This window comes from Oncorhynchus keta, chromosome 23 (assembly GCF_023373465.1).
Source record: "Oncorhynchus keta strain PuntledgeMale-10-30-2019 chromosome 23, Oket_V2, whole genome shotgun sequence".
NCBI lineage: Eukaryota > Metazoa > Chordata > Actinopteri > Salmoniformes > Salmonidae > Oncorhynchus > Oncorhynchus keta.
In genome coordinates, this window is record NC_068443.1 from 7,099,924 (window position 1) to 7,125,304 (window position 25,381).

Here is a 25,381-nt window from a genome sequence, read left to right on the forward strand (position 1 = left end):
CAACAGGCAGTACAGGACAGGATCAACAGTCTACAGGAACATGCAGTACAGTACAGGACAGGATCAACAGTCTACAGTACAGGATCAACAGTCTACAGTACAGGATCAACAGTCTACAGGACAGGATCAACAGTCTACAGGACAGGATCAACAGTCTACAGGACAGGATCAACAGTCTACAGGACAGGATCAACAGTCTACAGGACAGGATCAACAGTCTACAGGACAGGATCAACAGTCTACAGGACAGGATCAACAGTCTACAGGACAGGATCAACAGTCTACAGGACAGGATCAACAGTACTACAGGAACAGGATCAACAGTCTACAGGACAGGATCAACAGTCTACAGGACAGGATCAACAGTCTACAGGACAGGATCAACAGTACTACAGGAACAGGATCAACAGTCTACAGGACAGGATCAACAGTCTACAGGACAGGATCAACAGTACTACAGGAACAGGATCAACAGTCTACAGGACAGGATCAACAGTCTACAGGACAGGATCAACAGTACTACAGGAACAGGATCAACAGTCTACAGGACAGGATCAACAGTCTACAGGACAGGATCAACAGTACTACAGGAACAGGATCAACAGTCTACAGGACAGGATCAACAGTCTACAGGACAGGATCAACAGTCTACAGGAACAGGATCAACAGTGTACAGGACAGGATCAACAGTCTACAGGACAGGATCAACAGTACTACAGGAACAGGATCAACAGTCTACAGGACAGGATCAACAGTCTACAGGACAGGATCAACAGTACTACAGGAACAGGATCAACAGTCTACAGGACAGGATCAACAGTCTACAGGAACAGGATCAACAGTCTACAGGACAGGATCAATAGTCTACAGGACAGGATCAACAGTCTACAGTACAGGATCAACAGTCTACAGGACAGGATCAACAGTCTACAGGACAGGATCAACAGTCTACAGTACAGGATCAACAGTCTACAGGACAGGATCAACAGTCTACAGTACAGGATCAACAGTCTACAGGACAGGATCAACAGTCTACAGGACAGGATCAACAGTCTACAGGACAGGATCAACAGTCTACAGTACAGGATCAACAGTCTACAGGACAGGATCAACAGTCTACAGTACAGGATCAACAGTACTACAGGAATAGTTGTAAAGTGAGTTTTTGGGGGTGGAAATACGTCATGTGTGGAGCATTTCATGAAAACAACTGTGGCCTCTAATACAGTTTAAATAAATTAGTAATAAAATGGTGACTTCCCCCTCCCTCTTCCGTCAGCTCACTGGCACCTCGCTTCAGTTGTTGCCAGTCATTAGGCTACCTCAGAGTCAGATGCCAACCTACGTCAGTGTACAAGGAAGGAACCGAGTACACAGCCTGTAAAGAAACATTATAGTCTAACCAATCAGAGAGCGGGACAAGTGGCCTGAAGCGGCACAGCTCCTCCACTCCTAGCAATCTGACCGCACAATTGTTTGTTTATTTAACTAAACATTTGCTAACTTTTTTCCTTTCATCTTTATTTAACCAGGTAGGCCAGAACAAATTCTCATTTATAACTGTGACCTTGCCAAGATAAAGCAAAGCAGTGCGACAATGAGGTAGGTAGATTGGATGGGCTATTTACAGATGGACTATGTACAGCTGCAGCAATTGGTAAGCTGCTCTGACAGCTGACGTTTAAAGTTAGTGAGGGAGATATAAGTCTCCAACTTCAGCAATTTTTGCAATTCGTTCCAGTCATTAGCAGCAGAGAACTGGAAGGAAAGGCGGCCAAATGAGGTGTTGTCTTTGGGGATGACCAGTGAGATATACCTGCTGGAGCGCGTGCTACGGGTGGGTGTTGCTATGGTGACCAGTGAGCTGAGATAAGGCGGAGCTTTACCTATCAAAGACTTATAGATGACCTGGAAGGTGAAATTAAAAAAGGTTGACAGACAATGCAGTAGTGCTGCTCAGTGTCTTTTAAATACGTAGTGAATGTTCCTAAGTGCTCAGCTGTAGACTACAGTTAAATGTGCTCAGTGCTTCAGCTGTAGACTACAGTTTAATGTGCTCAGTGCTTCAGCTGTAGACTACAGTTTAATGTGCTCAATGCTTCCGCTGTAGGCTACAGTTTAATGTGCTCAGTGCTTCAGCTGTAGACTACAGTTAAATGTGCTCAATGCTTCCGCTGTAGGCTACAGTTTAATGTGCTCAGTGCTTCAGCTGTAGACTACAGTTTAATGTGCTCAGTGCTTCAGCTGTAGGCTACAGATTCATTTGCTTCAGCCGTAGGCTACAGATTAATGTGCTTCAGCTGTAGGCTACAGTTTAATGTGCTCGGTGTTTCAGCTGTAGACTACAGTTTAATGTACTTCAGCTGTAGATTACAGTTTAATGTGCTGTGCTTCAGCTGTAGGCTACAGTTTAATGTGCTCAGTGCTTCAGCTGTAGGCTACAGTTTAATGTGCTCAGCCATAGGCTACAGTTTAATGTGCTCAGTGCTTCAGCTTCCCGGGACCACCCATACGTAGAATGTATGCACACATGACTGTAAGTCGCTTTGGATAAAAGCGTCAGCTAAATGGCATATATTTTTTTTTTTTTTTTTACTGTAGGCTACAGTTTAATGTGCTCAGTGCTCAGCCGTAGGCTACAGTTTAATGTGCTCAGTGCTCAGCTGTAGGCTACAGTTTAATGTGCTCAGTGCTCAGCTGTAGGCTACAGTTTAATGTGCTCAGTGCTCAGCCGTAGGCTACAGTTTAATGTGCTCAGTGCTCAGCTGTAGGCTACAGTTTAATGTGCTCAGTGCTCAGCCGTAGGCTACAGTTTAATGTGCTGTGCTTCAGCTGTAGGCTACAGTTTAATGTGCTCAGTGCTTCAGCTGTAGATTACAGTTTAATGTGCTCAGTGCTTCAGCTGTAGACTACAGTTGAATGTGCTCAGTGCTCAGCCGTAGGCTACAGTTGAATGTGCTCAGTGCTTCAGCTGTAGGCTACAGTTTAATGTGCTCAGCTGTAGACTACAGTTTAATGTGCTCAGTGCTCAGCCGTAGGCTACAGTTGAATGTGCTCAGTGCTTCAGCTGTAGGATACAGTTTAATGTGCTCAGCTGTAGACTACAGTTTAATGTGCTCAGTGCTCAGCCGTAGGCTACAGTTGAATGTGCTCAGTGCTTCAGCTGTAGGATACAGTTTAATGTGCTCAGCTGTAGACTACAGTTTAATGTGCTCAGTGCTTCAGCTGTAGGATACAGTTTAATGTGCTCAGCTGTAGACTACAGTTGAATGTGCTCAGTGCTTCAGCTGTAGGCTACAGTTTAATGTGCTCAGCTGTAGACTACAGTTTAATGTGCTCAGTGCTTCAGCTGTAGGCTACAGTTTAATGTGCTCAGCTGTAGACTACAGTTTAATGTGCTCAGTGCTTCAGCTGTAGACTACAGTTGAATGTGCTCAGTGCTCAGCCGTAGGCTACAGTTGAATGTGCTCAGTGCTTCAGCTGTAGGCTACAGTTTAATGTGCTCAGCTGTAGACTACAGTTTAATGTGCTCAGTGCTTCAGCTGTAGACTACAGTTTAATGTGCTCAGTGCTTCAGCTGTAGACTACAGTTTAATGTGCTCAGTGCTCAGCTGTAGGCTACAGTTTAATGCCAGTGCTGTGCTGAGCAGACCATCCTGCTGTGGTCTCTGTCCTCATCCTTAATGATCTACATCCAGGTTATTTAGAATACACTCATCCAGAGATACACGGCCCACATTCAGTACATTTGAACTAAAATAGGTAAGACAACCACATACCACAGTCGTATATTGCATTACTGAAATGATTTTCAATATGTCCAAAACAAAGACAATAGCCTACATATTTGCGTGTGCAAAAATGAGGACGGGATGGGAGTGATTTTTCTCAGGAAGGGACAGGAAAGTTCCGGGGTTATAGAAAGGACTTTTTTCACTCCCGCGTCAACCTCTAGTAGGCAGACCACACACTGAGGTAGATCTGGGCAGACCACACACTGAGGTAGATCTGGGCAGACCACACACTGAGGTAGATCTGGGCAGACCACACACTGAGGTAGATCTGGGCAGACCACACACTGAGGTAGATGTGGGCAGACCACACACTGAGGTAGATCTGGGCAGACCACACACTGAGGTAGATCTGGGCAGACCACACACTGAGGTAGATGTGGGCAGACCACACACTGAGGTAGATGTGGGCAGACCACACACTGAGGTAGACCTGGGCAGACCACACACTGAGGTAGATCTGGGCAGACCACACACTGAGGTAGACCTGGGCAGACCACACACTGAGGTAGATCTGGGCAGACCACACACTGAGGTAGATCTGGGCAGACCACACACTGAGGTAGATCTGGGCAGACCACACACTGAGGTAGACCTGGGCAGACCACACACTGAGGTAGACCTGGGCAGACCACACACTGAGGTAGATGTGGGCAGACCACACACTGAGGTAGATGTGGGCAGACCACACACTGAGGTAGACGTGGGCAGACCACACACTGAGGTAGATGTGGGCAGACCACACACTGAGGTAGATGTGGGCAGACCACACACTGAGGTAGACGTGGGCAGACCACACACTGAGGTAGACGTGGGCAGACCACACACTGAGGTAGACGTGGGCAGACCACACACTGAGGTAGACGTGGGCAGACCACACACTGAGGTAGACGTGGGCAGACCACACACTGAGGTAGACGTGGGCAGACCACACACTGAGGTAGACGTGGGCAGACCACACACTGAGGTAGACGTGGGCAGACCACACACTGAGTGAGGTAGATGTGGGCAGACCACACACTGAGTGAGGTAGATGTGGGCAGACCACACACTGAGTGAGGTAGATGTGGGCAGACCACACACTGAGTGAGGTAGATGTGGGCAGACCACACACTGAGTGAGGTAGATGTGGGCAGACCCACACTGAGTGAGGTAGATGTGGGCAGACCACACACTGAGTGAGGTAGATGTGGGCAGACCACACACTGAGGTAGATGTGGGCAGACCACACACTGAGGTAGACGTGGGCAGACCACACACTGAGGTAGATGTGGGCAGACCACACACTGAGGTAGATGTGGGCAGACCACACACTGAGGTAGATGTGGGCAGACCACACACTGAGGTAGATGTGGGCAGACCACACACTGAGGTAGATGTGGGCAGACCACACACTGAGGTAGATGTGGGCAGACCACACACTGAGGTAGATGTGGGCAGACCACACACTGAGGTAGATGTGGGCAGACCACACACTGAGGTAGATGTGGGCAGACCACACACTGAGGTAGATGTGGGCAGACCACACACTGAGGTAGATGTGGGCAGACCACACACTGAGGTAGATGTGGGCAGACCACACACTGAGGTAGACGTGGGCAGACCACACACTGAGGTAGACGTGGGCAGACCACACACTGAGGTAGATGTGGGCAGACCACACACTGAGGTAGATGTGGGCAGACCACACACTGAGGTAGATGTGGGCAGACCACACACTGAGGTAGATGTGGGCAGACCACACACTGAGATAGATGTGGGCAGACCACACACTGAGGTAGATGTGGGCAGACCACACACTGAGGTAGATGTGGGCAGACCACACACTGAGGTAGATGTGGGCAGACCACACACCTTCAGATTTTTCAACTTGCTGACTTGGACCTGCTGGTTATTTCCTATGTTAATCTGGACACTGGGTTTGGATGGTAAACTATACAATCAGTATTAGTAATCAGTCAGTGCTCAAGCCAAAACAGACCTTATCTGTTCCAACAGCTTTCCTGTTTACCAGCTCCTTCGAAAGGAGAAGAAACTGAGGGCTCCGCACCCTCACAAGACGACCACAAAAGGGAAGGACTAACATGACACACACACACGCTCACACACAAGTTTAATAAGACAGTGTTAGCGAACAAATGAGTCGTTCTGAATAAATATATGCTACATACTATTACTTACCTCAACTTCTAATCCTTCTAACTAACTACTCCTACTAACTAACCAACCAACCAACCAACCAACCAACCAACCAACCAACCAACCAACCAACCAACTAACTCCTCACTGACTAACTAACTCCTCCTCCTAACTAACTAACTCCCCCTAACTAACTCCTCCTCCTAACTAACTCCTCCTTCTTACTAACTCCTCCTTCTTACTAACTCCTCCTTCTTACTAACTCCTCCTCCTTCTAAACTAACTCCTAATTAACTAACTAATTAACTCCTACCTCCTCCCCCTCCTAACTAACCCCCCCCCCCTTCTAACTAACTCCTCCTCCTAACTAACTCCTCCTCCTAACTAACTCCTCCTCCTAACTAACTAACTCCTCCTCCTCACTAACTAACTCCTCCTCCTTCTAAACTAACTCCTAATTAACTAACTAATTAACTCCTACCTCATCCCCCTCCTAACTAACTCCCCCCCCCCCCTTCTAACTAACTCACTCCTCCTCCTCACTAACTCCTCCTCCTCACTAACTCCTCCTCCTCACTAACTCCTCCTCCTAACTAACTCCTCCTCCTCCTTCCAACTAACCCCCCCTCCTTCTAACTAACTCCTCCTAACTAACTAACTAACTCCTCCTAACTAACTAACTAACTCCTCCTAACTAACTAACTAACTCCTCCTAACTAACTAACTAATTCCTCCTTCCAACTAATTCCTCCTTCCAACTAACTCCTCATCCGTCTAACAAACTCATCCGGACAAACTCATCCGGACAAACTCATCCGGACAAACTCATCCGGACAAACTCATCCCTCCAAACTCATCCCTCCTAACTCATCCCTCCTAACTCATCCCTCCTAACAAACTAACTCCTCCTAACAAACTAACTCCTCCTAACAAACTAACTCCTCCTAACAAACTAACTCCTCCTAACAAACTAACTCCTCCTAACAAACTAACTCCTCCTAACAAACAAACTCCTCCTAACAAACAAACTCCTCCTAACAAACTAACTAACTAACTAACTAACTAACTAACTAACTAACTCCTCCTAACTAACTAACTAACTCCTCCTAACTAACTAACTAACTCCTCCTACTAACTAACTCCTCCTCCTCCTAACTAACTCCTCCTCCTAACTAACTAACTAACTCCTCCTCCTAACTAACTCCTCCTCCTAACTAACTCCTCCTCCTAACTAACTCCTCCTCCTAACTAACTCCTACTCCTAACTAACTCCTCCTCCTAAATAACTCCTCCTCCTAAATAACTCCTCCTCCTCCTCCTCCTCACTAACTCCTCCTAAGTAAATAACTCATCCTAACTAACTCCCCCTCCTAACTAACTCCCCCTCCTAACTAACCAACTAACTCCTCCTCCTTACTAACTCATCCTAAGTAACTCCTCCTCCTGCTAACTAACTAATTAATCCTAACTAACTAATTCATCCTAACTAACTCAATAACTCATCCTAACTAACTAACTAACTAATCCTAACTAACTAACTAACTAATCCTAACCAACTAACTAACTCCTCCTCCTTCTAACTAACTGTGTGCACTGTGTGAGGAAGAGGTGGCACTGTGTAGAGAATAGGTGACACTGTGTAGAGAATAGGTGGCACTGTGTAAGGAATAGGTGGCACTGTGTAGGGAATAGGTGGCACTGTGTAAGGAATAGGTGGCACTGTGTAGAGAATAGGTGACACTGTGTAGGGAATAGGTGACACTGTGTAGGGAATAGGTGACACTGTGTAAGGAATAGGTGACACTGTGTAGGGAATAGGTGGCACTGTGTAGAGAATAGGTGGCACTGTGTAGAGAATAGGTGGCACTGTGTAGGGAATAGGTGGCACTGTGTAAGGAATAGGTGATACTGTGTAGGGAATAGGTGACACTGTGTAAGGAATAGGTGGCACTGTGTAAGGAATAGGTGGCACTGTGTAGGGAATAGGTGGCACTGTGTAAGGAATAGGTGGCACTGTGTAGGGAATAGGTGGCACTGTGTAGGGAATAGGTGGCACTGTGTAGGGAATAGGTGGCACTGTGTAGGGAATAGGTGGCACTGTGTAGGGAATAGGTGGCACTGTGTAGGGAATAGGTGGCACTGTGTAGGGAATAGGTGGCACTGTGTAGGGAATAGGTGGCACTGTGTAGGGAATAGGTGGCACCGTGTAGGGAATAGGTGGCACTGTGTAGGGAATAGGTGGCACTGTGTAGGGAATAGGTGGCACTGTGTAGGGAATAGGTGGCACTGTGTAGGGAATAGGTGGCACTGTGTAGGGAATAGGTGGCACTGTGTAGGGAATAGGTGGCACTGTGTAGGGAATAGGTGGCACTGTGTAGGGAATAGGTGGCACTGTGTAGGGAATAGGTGGCACTGTGTAGGGAATAGGTGGCACTGTGTAAGGAATAGGTGGCACTGAATAGGGGAATAGGTGGCACTGTGTAGGGAATAGGTGGCACCTGTGTAGGGAATAGGTGGCACTGTGTAGGGTGTGGCAGGGAATAGGTGGCACTGTGTAGGGAATAGGTGGCACTGTGTGAGGAATAGGTGCACTGTGTAGGAATAGGTGGCACTGTGTAGGGAATAGGTGGCACTGTGTAGGGAATAGGTGGCACTGTGTAGGGAATAGGTGGCACTGTGTGGCACTGTGGGAATAGGTGGCACTGTGTATAGGTGACATAGGGGTGACACTGTGTAGGGAATAGGTGACACTGTGTAGGGAATAGGTGACACTGTGTAGGGAATAGGTGACACTGTGTAGGGAATAGGTGGCACTGTGTAAGGAATAGGTGACACTGTGTAGGGAATAGGTGACACTGTGTAGGGAATAGGTGGCACTGTGTAGGGAATAGGTGACACTGTGTAAGGAATAGGTGACACTGTGTAGGGAATAGGTGGCACTGTGTAGGGAATAGGTGGCACTGTGTAAGGAATAGGTGGCACTGTGTAGGGAATAGGTGGCACTGTGTAGGGAATAGGTGACACTGTGTAGGGAATAGGTGGCACTGTGTAAGGAATAGGTGACACTGTGTAGGGAATAGGTGGCACTGTGTAGGGAATAGGTGACACTGTGTAGGGAATAGGTGACACTGTGTAGGGAATAGGTGACACTGTGTAGGGAATAGGTGACACTGTGTAGGGAATAGGTGGCACTGTGTAGGGAATAGGTGGCACTGTGTAGGGAATAGGTGGCACTGTGTAGGGAATAGGTGGCACTGTGTAGGGAATAGGTGGCACTGTGTAAGGAATAGGTGGCACTGTGTAGGGAATAGGTGACACTGTGTAGGGAATAGGTGGCACTGTGTAGGGAATAGGTGGCACTGTGTAGGGAATAGGTGGCACTGTGTAGGGAATAGGGGGCACTGTGTAAGGAATAGGTGGCACTGTGTAGGGAATAGGGTGTCATTGAAGACAGCCACAATAAACAAGAGACTAACTACAGAACTTAGTTTTTTAAAGAAAATGAATTCGATGAACCGATTTGATAATAGAAGCGTCTTATTTAGTCTTGTGGTATTATCCTAGAAAGGTGTTTAAACCTTCGCTTTTAGAGTTTCTATTCTTTTGATTCCACTTAAGAGTATCACTTGTTGTTGTTTTTTGCTAACTAAAGGAAGAACTGTGTATTATAAGTACCATCACATTGACTCCCTTCTCACACACACACACACACACACACACACACACACACACACACACACACACACACACACACACACACACACACACACACACACACACACACACACACACACACACACACACACACACACACACACACACACCTACCATAAGGAGGCGCAGGCCTGTTAGGTGTGTTCTTAGGTGGTAGCACAGGGTTGATTGGTTTCTGCTCACAACGCCAGAAAAGAGACAACAAAAAAAACATCCAAAATTGACATTTTTTACAACAGAGGTACTATATTTTTCACAAGCTTTTAGTTAAGAGCCTACATCTCGTTGCCTTGACGGTCAAGACAGCCTCCCTGTATCCAGGTGGAGAATAATATCATATCGATGTCAGTCATTCTATTTATTTGTGAATATATTGCTATAAAGCAGTACTTATATATGATTTACATCCACAATGCTCCCCGGTAACCTACCTTTTTAGACATTTGACTGAAGTCTGCGAATCCACTCTTTCCTCCAAAAGCGTTGCCACCGAAAGGGTCCACTGTTCCGAAGCCATCTACAAACAGAACGACAGCACAACAACCATAAAAACACTTCACATGGAAACATCATAGGGAACAAACGAGCTACTGAAGCTGCCTGGGAAACCACACAGAGAGAATCCAGAGAAACGGGGCAGTCTTTACTAGGACTTTCCAAACCTAAATAGTAGAAGACTGACGTCCGCATCTGATTAACTGATTACAGAACTGAGCAGCGTTACTGTGAGCAGCACTCTGGTGGGTTACTGTGAGCAGCACTGAGCTGGGTTACTGTGAGCAGCACTGAGCTGGGTTACTGTGAGCAGCACTGTGGTGGGTTACTGTGAGCAGCACTGTGGTGGGTTACTGTGAGCAGCACTGTGGTGGGTTACTGTGAGCAGCACTGTGGTGGGTTACTGTGAGCAGCACTGTGGTGGGTTACTGTGAGCAGCACTGAGCTGGGTTACTGTGAGCAGCACTGAGCTGGGTTACTGTGAGCAGCACTGTGGTGGGTTACTGTGAGCAGCACTGTGGTGGGTTACTGTGAGCAGCACTGTGGTGGGTTACTGTGAGCAGCACTGTGGTGGGTTACTGTGAGCAGCACTGTGGTGGGTTACTGTGAGCAGCACTGTGGTGGGTTACTGTGAGCAGCACTGTGGTGGGTTACTGTGAGCAGCACTGTGGTGGGTTACTGTGAGCAGCACTGAGCTGGGTTACTGTGAGCAGCACTGTGGTGGGTTACTGTGAGCAGCACTGAGCTGGGTTACTGTGAGCAGCACTGAGCTGGGTTACTGTGAGTAGCACTGTGGTGGGTTACTGTGAGCAGCACTGTGGTGGGTTACTGTGAGCAGCACTGTGGTGGGTTGCTGTGAGCAGCACTGAGCTGGGTTACTGTGAGCAGCACTGTGATGGGTTACTGTGAGCAGCACTGTGATGGGTTACTGTGAGCAGCACTGTGGTGGGTTGCTGTGAGCAGCACTGAGCTGGGTTACTGTGAGCAGCACTGTGATGGGTTACTGTGAGCAGCACTGTGATGGGTTACTGTGAGCAGCACTGAGCTGGGTTACTGTGAGCAGCACTGTGATGGGTTACTGTGAGCAGCACTGAGCTGGGTTACTGTGAGCAGCACTGAGCTGGGTTACCGTGAGAAGCACTGTGATGGTTTTCAAACACTGTGGTATGCCTTTTTGACTTAACAAATACATTTCCAACTGTAGGTTTCAAAAAAAGAAATAAACCATTGTAACAAAATATTTGTTTGTTGGGTCGTTCCACCTCAAATTGCACAAGAAAAAGGACTGACCCCCACCATCTCAAATTGTTCTGAAATCGTTTCTGTAGTTAGTACAACACCAGTCTCAAAGTCAACAGTGAAGAGGCGACTCCGGGATGCTGGTCTTCACAGAAAAAGTCATATCTCAGACTGGCCAATAAAAATAAAAGATTAAGATGGGCAAAAGAACACAGACACTGTGCATATCTTATCTTCTGTGGATGAGTAGCAGGCAGTTGAATTTGGGAATGCAGTTCATCCAGATGTGAAAATACTGCCCCGTCACCAAGAAGTTAATGTTGTAAATGACTATTGTAGCTGGAAACAGCAGATTTTTAAAAATGAAATATCAACATAGGCATATTATTAGTAGATTTGGATAGAAAACACTCTGAAGTTTCTAAAACTATTTGAATCATGTCTGTGAGTATAACAGAACCCCGAGGACAAACCATTTAGATTTTTTGTTTTTGAGGTAACTCTCTTTTCAATGGGTTTTCATTGGGAATCCAGATGTCTAAGGGACCGTCTTGCAGTTCCTATCGCTTCCACTGGATGTCAACAGTCTTTAGAAATTGGTTGAGGTAATTTTTTATTTTACCTTTATTTTACTAGGCAAGTCAGTTAAGAACAAATTCTTATTTTCAATGACGGCCTAGGAACAGCCTATTCAGGGGCAGAACGACAGATTTGTACCTTGACAGCTCGGGGATTTGAACTTGCAACCTTTCGGTTATTAGTCCAACGCTCTAACCACGAGGCTACCTGGTTACCCTACCCTGCCCTTATTCCTTTGTGTAATGAAGAAGTACGGCCATCTTGAATGAGGGTCACTTGAAGTGTCCTGTTAGATAAGAGGCGCATGACCAGAAAGCTACAGTTTGTTTTCCTCCTGTATTGAACACAGATCATCCCGTCTTCAATTTTAGTGATTATTTACGTTAAAAAATACCTAAAGTTGTATTACAAAAGTAGTTTGAAATGTAACTTGAGAGATATTTTGTAGTCACGTTGCGCAAGTTGGAACCGGTGTTTTTCTGGATCAAATGCGACATTTTGGATATATATCGACGGAATTAATTGAACAAAAGGACCAGTTGTGAGGTTTATGGGACATATTGGAGTGCCAACAAAAGAAGCTTGTCAAAGGTAAGGCATGAATACTTCTGCGTTTTGTGTCGCGCCTGCAGGGTTGAAATATGGTTTCTCTCTTTTGTTTACGGAGGTGCTATCCTCAGATAATAGCATCGTTTGCTTTTGCCGAAAAGCCTTTTTGAAATCTGACATGTTGGCTGGATTCACAACACGTGTAGCTTTAATTTGGTATCTGGCATGTGTGATTTAATGAAAGGCAGATTTTTATAGTAATTCATTTGAATTTGGCGCTCTGCATTCTCTCTGGCTTTTGGCCAGGTGGGACGTTAGCGTCCCACATATCCCAGAGAGGTTAACAATGTCTACACTGTATTTCTGATCAAATTGATGTTATTTTAAAACAGACAAAAAAAATGCAAAAACAAGGACATTTCTAAGTGGCCCCAAACTTTTGAACAGTAGTGTTTATATATATATATATATATACACACACACACAAAATATATATATATATATATATATATATATAAACACACCAACAAATATATATATATATATATATATACACACACAAAAAAATATATATATGAAGATTGGAAGTGATGCAGACAATTTCATTGATGGAAGCTACAATCTATCTGCAATATTAAAGCTGATCTACCACCTACAATATGTTTAAATAATAAACTCCAAGCGAGCTGTCATGTGCCTTTTACTGAGGAGTGGTCATCTCCCTGACCAAGACTGAGGCCCTTCTCCTCTGATTGCTCAGTTTGGCCGGGCGGCAAGCTCTAAGATTGATGAAAGCCAATGTGTTCTTGGGGACCTTCAATGCAGCAGAAATTTGTTGGTACCCTTCCCCATATCTGTGCCTCGACAGAATCCTGTCTCGGAGCTCTACGGAAAATTCCTTCGACCTCATGGCTTGGTTTTTGTTCTGACATGCACTGTCAATTGTGGGACTTTATATAGACAGGTGTGTGCCTTTCCAAATCATGTCTAATTAATTGAATTTACCATAGGAGGACTCCAATCAAGTTGTAGGAACATCAAAGACGATCAATGGAAACAGGATGCACCTGAGATCAATTTCGGTTCTCATAGCAAAGGATCTGAACACTTATGTAAATAAGGTATTTCTGTTTAATTTTTTTTAATACATTTGCACACATTTATACAATTCTGTAATTTGATCTCTGAGAAATTAATTTAATTAACTGCACCCAAATTGGCAATTTTAAATTTACAGGATTCAGATAATATTCGAACAATATAGTACCCAACATCCGAGATGGACCAAACTTTGTCCTACCAATGAGGAAGACGTGAGGAATCCCATTTTTTTGGTCAAAAGGAACCCACGGACCAACCACATCCTATGCAAATCCCAACCCAACAACCAGTATACAGTATCAGTTCTCTATGAAGCTGTGGCTTGGAGTATTGCTTCTCTATACTATGTAATGTATTCCATGTGAACCTGGTGACAACCCTAATAAAATAATAAATTGCATGACAGTCTTGTGTTTTTCAATAAGATTCTCAGGAAAAGCCTCTATGTATTAAGATGAGTGACATTTATAATTAAACCCAACCCAACCCAATACCATAACAATTGAAAAACACTAAACAGCGTGTTTGAGACTTTTACCATTGAAGACCACAACAGTAGCAAATCCAGACCTTTCTGGAAGGGAATAAAACACACACAAAGGCGGTCGTTTCCACTGATTAAGCGTAAAATAAGGTCAAACTGAATTGCTTCATGAAGGAGTGGCTTGAATTGTGAGGATGACCACACAATCTATTTTCATCATGAGCCAAATCTATTCGTTTTCTACCCAAAATTGCTTAGGAAACGTTGTGATCTATTTAATAAACACAAGAGACCAGCAAAATTGATAAGAGTGTGGCGGTATATCAGGAACAGTGGCATTTAGCGGCCAAAACCTGGTACTTTCACACTACTTTATGGTAAATAACGCAAGCAACATAAATGACTAATTTCTCTGAACAGTGGGAAAAAAACACATATTATGAAGAAGCAATACTCCAAGCATCAGCTTCATACTACTTGTCAAACATAGAGAACTGATACTGTATACTGGTTGATGGGGTGGGATTGGCGAGGGGTGTGGGGGGTTCGGTGGGTGGTTTTTGACCATCTCTTGGAGATTTCTAATGTCTGATTCATTGGTGGGAAGAAGTTTGGTCCAAATCAGATTTTGGGTTCTATATTTATTGAATATTATCCGAATCCTATAAATGTTAATAGCCAATTTAGGTGCAATAAATTTGCTTAATGTCAGAAATCAAATTAAATTACAACAAAATAATGTTTTAGGAATGCCAATCGTACCTGATTCTGACTACAGAAACAATTTCTGAATATTCTGAGATGGTGGGTGTCATGGCGTCTGAAATGGCATGAAACGACTCTGTTGTGACTTGAGAATGTGTGTGACGATAAAGGGGCAGTATGACGTGTGTTACACAGTGTTTTCCTTCTCGTGGCATAGTTTCCCCCACAGTGTGTCCCTTATTCCTGTGGAGGGGTGTCGTTTCACTGGTGCGTAGGAGTGTCAGCCCAAACTTAAAACAACTTCCTCCTCTCTCAGTGACTGAGGCATAGAGGCTCGCAGTTCAATAGCGGAGGATGAATGGAATGAACAGGGGAGGAGGAGAGGGGGGGAGGAGAAGATGAGAGGAGGGGAGGAGGAGAGGAGGGGAGGAGGAGAGGATGAGAGGGGGGAGGAGGAGGAGGAGGAGGAGGAGAGGAGGGGAGGAGGAGAGGGGGAGGGGGAAGAGGAGGGGAGGAGGAGAGAGGGGGGGGGGAGGAGGAGAGGGGGAGGAGGAGAGGGGGGAGGAGGAGGGGCGAGGGAGTGGAGGAGGAGGAGGAGGGGAGGAGAGGGGAGAGGGGGATGAGGGGGGAGGGGGAGGAGGAGGAGGAGGGGAGGAGAAGAGGGGAGGAGGAGAGGGGGGAGGGGAGGAGGGGAGGAGGAGGAGGGGAGGAGGGAGGGGAGGAGGAGAGGAGGAGGAGGAGGGGGGAGGAGGAGAGGGGGGGGTGGGGTATTGAAGAGCTGAACTGGTTAAAGCAGGGGTGTGAGTGTTCTGGTGTTCGTTTTCAGACAAAAACACACACAGACACACATTTTCTGTTATGTTTGGCCTACACTGCAACTCCTGTTTTTCCAAGGTTATTTTTAGTTGGCCAGCAGTTAAATGCGTAGGTAGCCTACTAAATATAGACCTCCGCCACAGGAAAATATGAAGTTACAGTGAGTTTTAAGTTGTATTCCACAAACTAATGCCCAGAAATAAAGTCTAAATGTGCAGGAACACGTCACCTGGGCAGCAGTGAATGAGGGCTTTTATTCAGAAGTCTATCACAACTTTCCTTTTCTCTTAACGACATACAGATAGATGTATCTCGGCGATGTACATACAGATAGATGTATCTCGGCGATGTACATACAGATAGATGTATCTCGGCGATGTACATACAGATAGATGTATCTCGGCGATGTACATACAGATAGATGTATCTCGGCGATGTACATACAGATAGATGTATCTCGGCGATGTACATACAGATAGATGTATCTCGGCGATGTACATACAGATAGATGTATCTCGGCGATGTACATACAGATAGATGTATCTCGGCGATGTACATACAGATAGATGTATCTCGGCGATGTACATACAGATAGATGTATCTCGGCGATGTACATACAGATAGATGTATCTCGGCGATGTACATACAGATAGATGTATCTCGGCGATGTACATACAGATAGATGTATCTCGGCGATGTACATACAGATAGATGTATCTCGGCGATATACATACAGATAGATGTATCCCGGCGATATACATACAGATAGATGTATCTCGGTGATATACAGATAGATGTATCTCGGCGATGTACATACAGATAGATGTATCTCGGCGATGTACATACAGATAGATGTATCTCGGCGATGTACATACAGATAGATGTATCTCGGCGATATACATACAGATAGATGTATCCCGGCGATATACATACAGATAGATGTATCTCGGTGATATACAGATAGATGTATCTCAGTGATATACAGATAGATGTATCTCAGTGATATACAGATAGATGTATCTCAGTGATATACAGATAGATGTATCTCAGTGATATACAGATAGATGTATCTCAGTGATATACAGATAGATGTATCTCAGTGATATACAGATAGATGTATCTTAACGATATACAGATAGATGTATCTTAACGATATACAGATAGATGTATCTCAGCGATATACAGATAGATGTATCTCAGTGATATACAGATAGATGTATCTCAGTGATATACAAATAGATGTATCTCAGTGATATACAGATAGATGTATCTCAGCGATATACAGATAGATGTATCTCAGCGATATACAGATAGATGTATCTCAGTGATATACAGATAGATGTATCTCAGTGATATACAAATAGATGTATCCCGGTGATATACATACAGATAGATGTATCCCAGTGATATACATACAGATAGATGTATCCCAGTGATATACATACAGATAGATGTATCTCAGCGATATACATACAGATAGATGTATCTCAGCGATATACAGATAGATGTATCTCAGCGATATACAGATAGATGTATCTCAGTGATATACAGATAGATGTATCTCAGCGATATACAGATAGATGTATCTCAGCGATATACAGATAGATGTATCTCAGTGATATACAGATAGATGTATCTCAGTGATATACAGATAGATGTATCTCAGTGATATACAGATAGATGTATCTCAGTGATATACAGATAGATGTATCTCAGTGATATACAGATAGATGTATCTCAGTGATATACAGATAGATGTATCTTAACGATATACAGATAGATGTATCTTAACGATATACAGATAGATGTATCTTAACGATATACAGATAGATGTATCTCAGTGATATACAGATAGGAGATTGATTATCCTTTTCTGCTTCTAAATCTTGTGAAATTCAGGGTACTTAATGACCTGGTTGTAAATGTTCTCTGACATAGCAGAAAACAAATATTTTGATAGCCGCTGCTTTTTGAAAGACACAGAACATTATCTTCATAACTGATAGGATGCTGAGAAGTCAGAAAACGTTTTCTCTCGTCTTTGTTGTTGTTTTTTACTCTAAATGTCACTTGCAGCGGAAGTATCTGGAGTGTAACTACACTGACTAAAAACAGTCATTCAAATGTAGATACAAAAGTGAGTGAGTGAGTGAGTGAGTGAGTGAGTGAGTGAGAGTGAGAGTGAGAGTGTGAGTGAGAGTGAGAGTGTGTAAAAGAGGTTGTGTATTGCAGAGGTGAGGTACCTGTAGGCTTGGGGCTGGGCCGGGGGCTGTGGGAGGTTAAGAGATTCCTGCTACCCGACAGACTGCCACCAGGCTGAGACAGAGACAGGAAGAGAAACACCACTAAGATCAACTCCATCCAGATACTTTCATTCAACTAAATACAGGATGTAATTTCAATACCAATATATTCAATAAATATGAACAAAATTACACACAATATAATGTAAGCAATAAAGCCAATATACCACAGCTAAGGGCTGATCTTAGTCACGACGCAACGCGGAGTGCCTGGATACAGGCCTTAGCCGTGGTATAGTGTTCATATACCACAAACCCCCGAGGTGCCTTATTGCTATTATAAACTGTTTACCAACATAATTAGAACAGTAAAAATACCCGTGATATACGTTTTATCATACCCGTGGTATACGGTCTGATATACCACGTTTGTCAGCCAATCAGCATTCAGGGCTCGACCCACCCAGCTTATAATTCAATATAAATGTATTCAAATATGACATACTGTAAATAAATTACCATAGAAAATAATATATTAAATAATAACATGTATTAATTACCTTGATGGGGGGAGTAGGTTTTCTACTGAAGGGATCTGCTGAGGCAAACACATCGGTCGTTTTCTTGAAGAAGTCTGAGGAAGCACCCTTGAATGGATCACTCTCTTTGAAGGGATCCTCGGCTTCAAATGGATCTGAGCGGATTGAGACAAAATGTGACGAAGATCCTTGTGGATGGAAACATTTGTCATTAACGGTGTTAATATGGAGCATATACCACATGGAGGCCTTTCTGTTCTGTTCAGGTGTACTTCATTAGCCAAGCACGTGGAGGCCTTTCTGTTCTGTTCAGGTATACTTCATTAGCCAAGCACGTGGAGGCCTTTCTGTTCTGTTCAGGTGTACTTCATTAGCCAAGCACGTGGAGGCCTTTCTGTTCTGTTCAGGTATACTTCATTAGCCAAGCACGTGGAGGCCTTTCTGTTCTGTTCAGGTGTACTTCATTAGCCAAGCACGTGGAGGCCTTTCTGTTCTGTTCAGGTATACTTCATTAGCCAAGCACGTGGAGGCCTTTCTGTTCTGTTCAGGTGTACTTCATTAGCCAAGCACGTGGAGGCCTTTCTGTTCTGTTCAGGTATACTTCATTAGCCAAGCACGTGGAGGCCTTTCTGTTCTGTTCAGGTGTACTTCATTAGCCAAGCACGTGGAGGCCTTTCTGTTCTGTTCAGGTATACTTCATGATACCTACACGTACGCTACGGTCACAAAACGCAGGCCTCCTAATTGTCCCTTGAATTTCTAAGCAAACAGCTGGAGGCAGGGCTTTCTCCTATAGAGCTCAATTTTTATGGAACGGTCTGCCTACCCATGTCAGAGACGCAAACTCGGTCTCAACCTTTAAGTCTTTACTGAAGACTCATCTCTTCAGTGGGTCATATGATTGAGTGTAGTCTGGCCCAGGAGTGGGAAGGTGAACGGAAAGGCTCTGGAGCAACGAACCGCCCTTGCTGTCTCTGCCTGGCCGGTTCCCCTCTTTCCACTGGGATTCTCTGCCTCTAACCCTATTACAGGGGCTGAGTCACTGGCTTACTGGGTCTCTCTCATACCGTCCCTGGGAGGGGTGCGTCACCTGAGTGGGTTGAGTCACTGATGTGGTCATCCTGTCTGGGTTGGCGCCCCCCCCTTAGGTTGTGCCGTGGCAGAGATCTTTGTGGGCTATACACAGCCTTGTCTCAGGATGGTAAGTTGGTGGTTGAAGATATCCCTCTAGTGGTGTGGGGGCTGTGCTTTGTCAAAGTGGGTGGGCTTATATCCTTCCTGTTTGGCCCTGTCCGGGGCTGTCCTCGGATGGGGCCACAGTGTCTCCTGACCCCTCCTGTCTCAGCCTCCAGTATTTATGCTGCAGTAGTTTATGTGTCGGGGGGCTAGGGTCAGTTTGTTATATCTGGAGTACTTCTCCTGTCCTATTCGGTGTCCTGTGTGAATTTAAGTGTGCTCTCTCTAATTCTCTCTTTCTTTCTCTCTCTCGGAGGACCTGGGACCATGCCTCAGGACTACCTGACATGATGACTCCTTGCTGTCCCCAGTCCACCTGGCCGTGCTGCTGCTCCAGTTTCAACTGTTCTGCCTTGTTATTATTGGACCATGCTGGTCATTTATGAACATTTGAACATCTTGGCCATGTTCTGTTATAATCTCCACCCGGCACAGCCAGAAGAGGACTGGCCACCCCACATAGCCTGGTTCCTCTCTAGGTTTCTTCCTAGGTTTCGGCCTTTCTAGGGAGTTTTTCCTAGCCACCGTGCTTCTACACCTGCATTGCTTGCTGTTTGGGGTTTTAGGATGGGTTTCTGTACAGCACTTTGAGATATCAGCTGATGTACGAAGGGCTATATAAATAAATTTGATTTGATTTGATAAGCCAAGCACATGGAGGCCTTTCTGTTCTGTTCAGGTATACTTCATTAGCCAAGCACATGTGCTTATGACCACACACTTTTCTCTAAAGGAATAGAACCTCATAGCCTCTGGAACATACAGTCCTGGGCCATGGAATTACAATCATTCCAGAATTGTTCCAACAATATTTTGCATAAACATTCATTTGGTATAATATATTTATAAAGTTACCTTTGAAGGGGTCTGATTTGAAGGGGTCCTCTGTCTGGAAGGGGTCTGCTGCAGGAAGGGGTTCTGGTGTTGATTTGTTGCTGCTGAACATGGCTATCCTCGATTTGAAAGAGTCCTCCTGATTCTGGGGGACAAAATATTCAGATTGCTCAACCTCAAAATCTTTTCCACTTCCATTCAAATCAACTGGATTGCCCAACGTTGGGACAACAACACTTTACCAAGCGGAACTGAACGCAGACGCTTCTTCTTGTAATCTCTAACATAATGAACATTGAATAAAAAGTTATCAAGTCTGTCAGGTGTGAGCCACAGGAAGTGAGGTCACACCAAACACAGTGAGAGCTCCACATGAATAGCTGGGTATATAAAATACACTGAGCGTAGAAAACATTAAGAACACCTTCCCAATATTGAGTTGCTTAAAAATCCTTCTTTAACCCGTCTCCTCCCCTGATTGAAGTGTCATGGAAAAAGCCAGATAGATTATTAATGTTTTGTACTCTCAGTGTATATTAAAGTATAGGCAAGCTCTTTCCAGTCTTTGGTCGTCTTTATTAAGCCACTACTTAGCTAAATGTTTTGCAACGGAAAACAAAAATAAGCATTTCTTATTCAGGTAGTCACTCCCCATTTCAAATCAGTTTTATTCCATTTGATGCCTAATGAACCCGACCCTGGTATCATGACAACACTACTCACCCTGGCGCCAAATTCTCCGTTCTCCCTCTCTGAGAATCCTACTTCGCTCATGTCTGCCAGGTTGGTCATGCTGCCAGCATGAGTCTGGCTGTGGGTACCGTTCAGAGCGTTGTTGTATTGCTCTATAGTCTTAGTCACCTCCTGTTGACTGTCCTGGATCTGAGAAAGCTTACTACGAGCCTAAAGGGATAAAGGGATGTCAGTGAGTCTCCAGTAACACCGGTAGTTCTAGTAAAAGAGATTAAGTATGTAGGGCTGTTGCGGTGAACGTATTACCGCCACACCGCCAGTCACGAGTCATGACCGCAGTTCAACTCCATGTGACCGTTTAGTCACAGTAACAAGGCTTGATGCTGCTGATAGTTATTAGAAACCCACCAAAATTGCTAACTGCCTGGTACTCAGCACTCTATTGTCCCTGTCATCACTGACATCAATACAAATGTAACGGAACATCTAAATCAAGCACTTCATGAGAGCCCATGAGCTCATGTTGCACAACATTTATATTGGCTACGCAATTATGGGAGAAAACCGAGTGATGGCCTCTAATAAAAAGAGGAGGATCCCATCATTTTTCTATAGGCTAGGCCTACTATATTTATCTATCATCTCTGCTAATATTAATCACATTGCTTCACTTTACAACAGAAGTATAGCCTACCTAGCTGGCATGAATATAAACCACTGGAAAGGCGTCTTACATTCGCTATTTAAGTACATAGATGACATGTATAATCCCCCTGTTATGAGACAAGTGCATGATAATGGTCCATTCTAAATCAAAATGAATTTCACACATATATTATTTAAACAAGATTAAATTAAGAATAGTCTAATAGGCTAATACTGTCACCTATCACTTGTGAATGGTGTATTATCATTTGTGAATAGCGGATGCCTTTGTAATTTTTTTTGCAACTATTTAAAATCATAGTGGCATACCTCATGTAAGCTAGCCCATAGGCCTATATGTTTTGATAAGGTTTGTATCACAGCTAAATTGTCCAAATAACTTCTTAAAATGAAGCCCATTATTAATCCGCTTTACAACCGGTGTAGACTGGTATACATTACCAGCGTGTGAGTTTCAAGATTAGAGGAGTATCATTTACACCATAAAATAGCACCTTTATAATAAAGCATAAATTGCATTTTGCGGTCACTCGAGGAAGGTGTTTTCACACTAATTGATTGCAGTTTGGAACATTTTAGTCATTTAGCAGATGCTCGTTTCCAGAGCGAATTACAGGAGCAATTAGGGTCAAGTGCTTTGCTCAAGAGCACATCGGCACATTTCCACCTAAGTTGTCTCGGGGATTCGAACCAGCGACCTTTCAGTTACTGGCCCAAACGCTCTTAACCACTAGACCACCTGACGCCCCTTAAATAAACAACGTGAATAAATAGCCTGATAGCTGAACGTTCTGATCGGTTGAGTCAGCCTCATTGCGTAGAAATGTGTTTTGTTGACGCTAGTGGTTGTATTAATTTGAGATCTATCGCATCCCACAAATGTCCCAGACTATGTTTGAATTATTTATTTCTCACACAGAAGGACGAGTTGACCAATAGAAAATGTCAACTTTTGTACTATGGGGGATAGTAGATGAACATAGGCTGCTGCTTTTGCTGGTCGTTAGGCCTACTCATCTTGTTGGCTGACAAAAGGTAAATGTAGACAGTTCAACATGTGCCTCGGAATACGATAAGAAGAACGCGCGCAGTTGCGTCCCTGATGTGTGTCTTTCTTAACTTGTAGCCTACTTCAGAGCGGAGATGCCTGTGAGAAGGACCGGATCACGTGGCGGACATTGGCTAATAAGAATTGAGATGTCTGAGAGAGCCATGCGAGTGAGAGGTGGTTCGGAGCACCTGAGATCCTCAAAAAGTTTGACAGCTGCACCATTGAGAGCATCCTGACTGGTTGAATCACTGCCTGGTACGGCAACTGCTCGGCCTCCGACCACAAGGCATTACAGAGGGAAGTGCGTACGGCCCAGTGCATCACTGGGGCTAAGCTGCCTGCCATCCAGGACCTCTACACCAGGCGGTGTCAGAGGAAGGCCCAAATAATTGTCAAAGACCCCAGCCACCCCAGTCATAGACTGTTCTCTCTACTACCACATGTCAAGCGGTACCGGAGTGCCAAGTCTAGGACAAAAAGGCTTCTCAACAGTTTTTACTCCCAAGCCATAAGACTCCTAAACAGGTAATCAAATGGCTACCTGGACTATCTGCATTGTGTCCCACCACCCTCCACCCCCTCTTTTATGCTACTGCTACTCTCTGTTCATCATATATGCATAGTCACTTTAACCATATCTACATACTACCTCAATCAGCCTGACTAACCGGTGTATGCATGTAGCCTCGCTACTTATATAGCCTCGCCACTGTGTATAGCCTCACTACTCTTATAGCCTCACTACTTTTATAGCCTCGCTACTTTTATAGCCTCGTTACTTATATAGCCTCGCTACTTATATAGCCTCACTACTTTTATAGCCTCACTACTTTTATAGCCTCACTACTTTTATAGCCTCACTACTTTTATAGCCTCACTACTTTTATAGCCTCGCCACTGTATATAGCCTGTCTGTTTACTGTTGTTTTTATTTCTTTACTTACCTATTGTTCACCTAATACCTTTTTTGCACTATTGGTTAGAGCCTGTAAGTAAGCATTTCACTGTAAGGTCTACCTACACCTGTTGTATTCAGCATTTCACTGTAAGGTCTACCTACACCTGTTGTATTCAGCATTTCACTGTAAGGTCTACCTACACCTGTTGTATTCAGCATTTCACTGTAAGGTCTATCTATGCCTGTTGTATTCAGCATTTCACTGTAAGGTCTATCTACACCTGTTGCATTCAGCATTTCACTGTAAGGTCTATCTATGCCTGTTGCATTCAGCATTTCACTGTAAGGTCTATCTATGCCTGTTGTATTCAGCATTTCACTGTAAGGTCTACCTACACCTGTTGTATATTCAGCATTTCACTGTAAGGTCTACCTACACCTGTTGTATATTCAGCATTTCACTGTAAGGTCTACTACACCTGTTGTATTCAGCATTTCACTGTAAGGTCTACCTACACCTGTTGTATTCAGCATTTCACTGTAAGGTCTACCTACACCTGTTGTATTCAGCGCACGTGACAAATAAACTTTGATTGGATTTGAGAAGGGAATAATAATTATTCATATTCAGCCCAAGAGCACAACAACCACTGGCCACAAAAGGCATGGGTTTTTTCAGGGGGCCTTACGGCAACACAAGCGGGATGCCAACGGGAAATTGGAGCCATTATCAAGTGCTTGTCAAATTGTGAATGAGAGACTGATGAAGTGTGTACAGCCTGCGCAAAAACAAAACAAAGCAGAGATCATGCCTTTCGTGAAACTTTTTTCAAGTCATCATTTAAGTCGCATTACGCAGCATTAGAATGTAATAAACATCAAGACATATAGCCCAACGTTTGTATCACAACTAACATGGCATAAACAGCTCAACTAAGCATATAGGAGTTCCTGTTTCTTTGTTAACTGCTCAACACGTGTTCACTCCCTCGGAAATCATTTGAATTCTATTTTATTCAGCTTTGTTCAATTGTATTCTTCATTCTATAAAATAATGCCATGGAATTCTAAGCAACTATTGTCTGTTAAAAGCACCTGGTGTAGCCCACGGCCATATGGCACAGCCAGATAAGGGACAACTCAGAGCATGTTCTTCTGAAATAGACTACATTTTCTTCATATCATGTTTCTTTGGATATGTCTAAAATAAATCATGGATTTCTCAACTTTTTTATTTATTTATTTTTTAATATACATGTTTGAAAGGTCTGCATCAGTGGCTTGTAGGCTATGTGTGGAAGACAGGAGATACTTAACGTGTTAATGTTAATTAATGGTCAATTACCGTGAGACCGACAGTTATTTGCTTAACAATTACCGGCTGCCAAAATGTAATGGCCGACACAACCCTACATTTAAAACGTTATTAATAAAATCCTGCGGGGACAATGGGTTGTCAGTCTACAAAAATAACACTGTCTGTTTTTGTGAGAGTCCCATCCAGAAACAACCCCTAGCCCGTGCCCTCTAAGTCCAGGGTTTCTTAAACCACGGGCGGGGACCCAAAGTGGGCCCTGGGCATGTGAGAGGTGGGTAGTCAGTTATGAGA

General features: G+C 44.2%; 1 protein-coding gene and 2 long non-coding RNA genes across 4 annotated transcripts in view; 1 reads left to right on the forward strand and 2 right to left on the reverse strand.

The window, feature by feature from the left end:
• The window catches only part of LOC118371510 (epidermal growth factor receptor substrate 15-like 1), a 73,680-nt gene that overhangs the window by 21,603 nt on the left and 26,696 nt on the right, over positions 1-25,381 (reverse strand). For both annotated transcript variants that reach the window (XM_052476072.1, XM_052476073.1), the window contains exons 16-21: positions 21,188-21,367; positions 20,486-20,609; positions 18,416-18,549; positions 17,856-17,928; positions 10,076-10,161; positions 9,759-9,819 (exon numbers count right to left, since the gene is read on the reverse strand). In XM_052476072.1, coding sequence (XP_052332032.1) covers positions 9,759-9,819; positions 10,076-10,161; positions 17,856-17,928; positions 18,416-18,549; positions 20,486-20,609; positions 21,188-21,367 — 658 coding nt within the window. The remainder of the gene's footprint in view (positions 1-9,758; positions 9,820-10,075; positions 10,162-17,855; positions 17,929-18,415; positions 18,550-20,485; positions 20,610-21,187; positions 21,368-25,381) is intronic.
• LOC127910922 (uncharacterized) lies at positions 8,035-9,750 on the forward strand. The gene is made up of 4 exons (XR_008076792.1): positions 8,035-8,252; positions 8,864-8,905; positions 9,158-9,220; positions 9,326-9,750. It is a non-coding gene; the product is annotated as an uncharacterized LOC127910922 (long non-coding RNA).
• On the reverse strand, positions 23,668-24,203 carry LOC127910923 (uncharacterized). Its single transcript, XR_008076793.1, has 2 exons — positions 24,054-24,203; positions 23,668-24,014 (listed from the first exon to the last, which is right to left on the reverse strand). It is a non-coding gene; the product is annotated as an uncharacterized LOC127910923 (long non-coding RNA).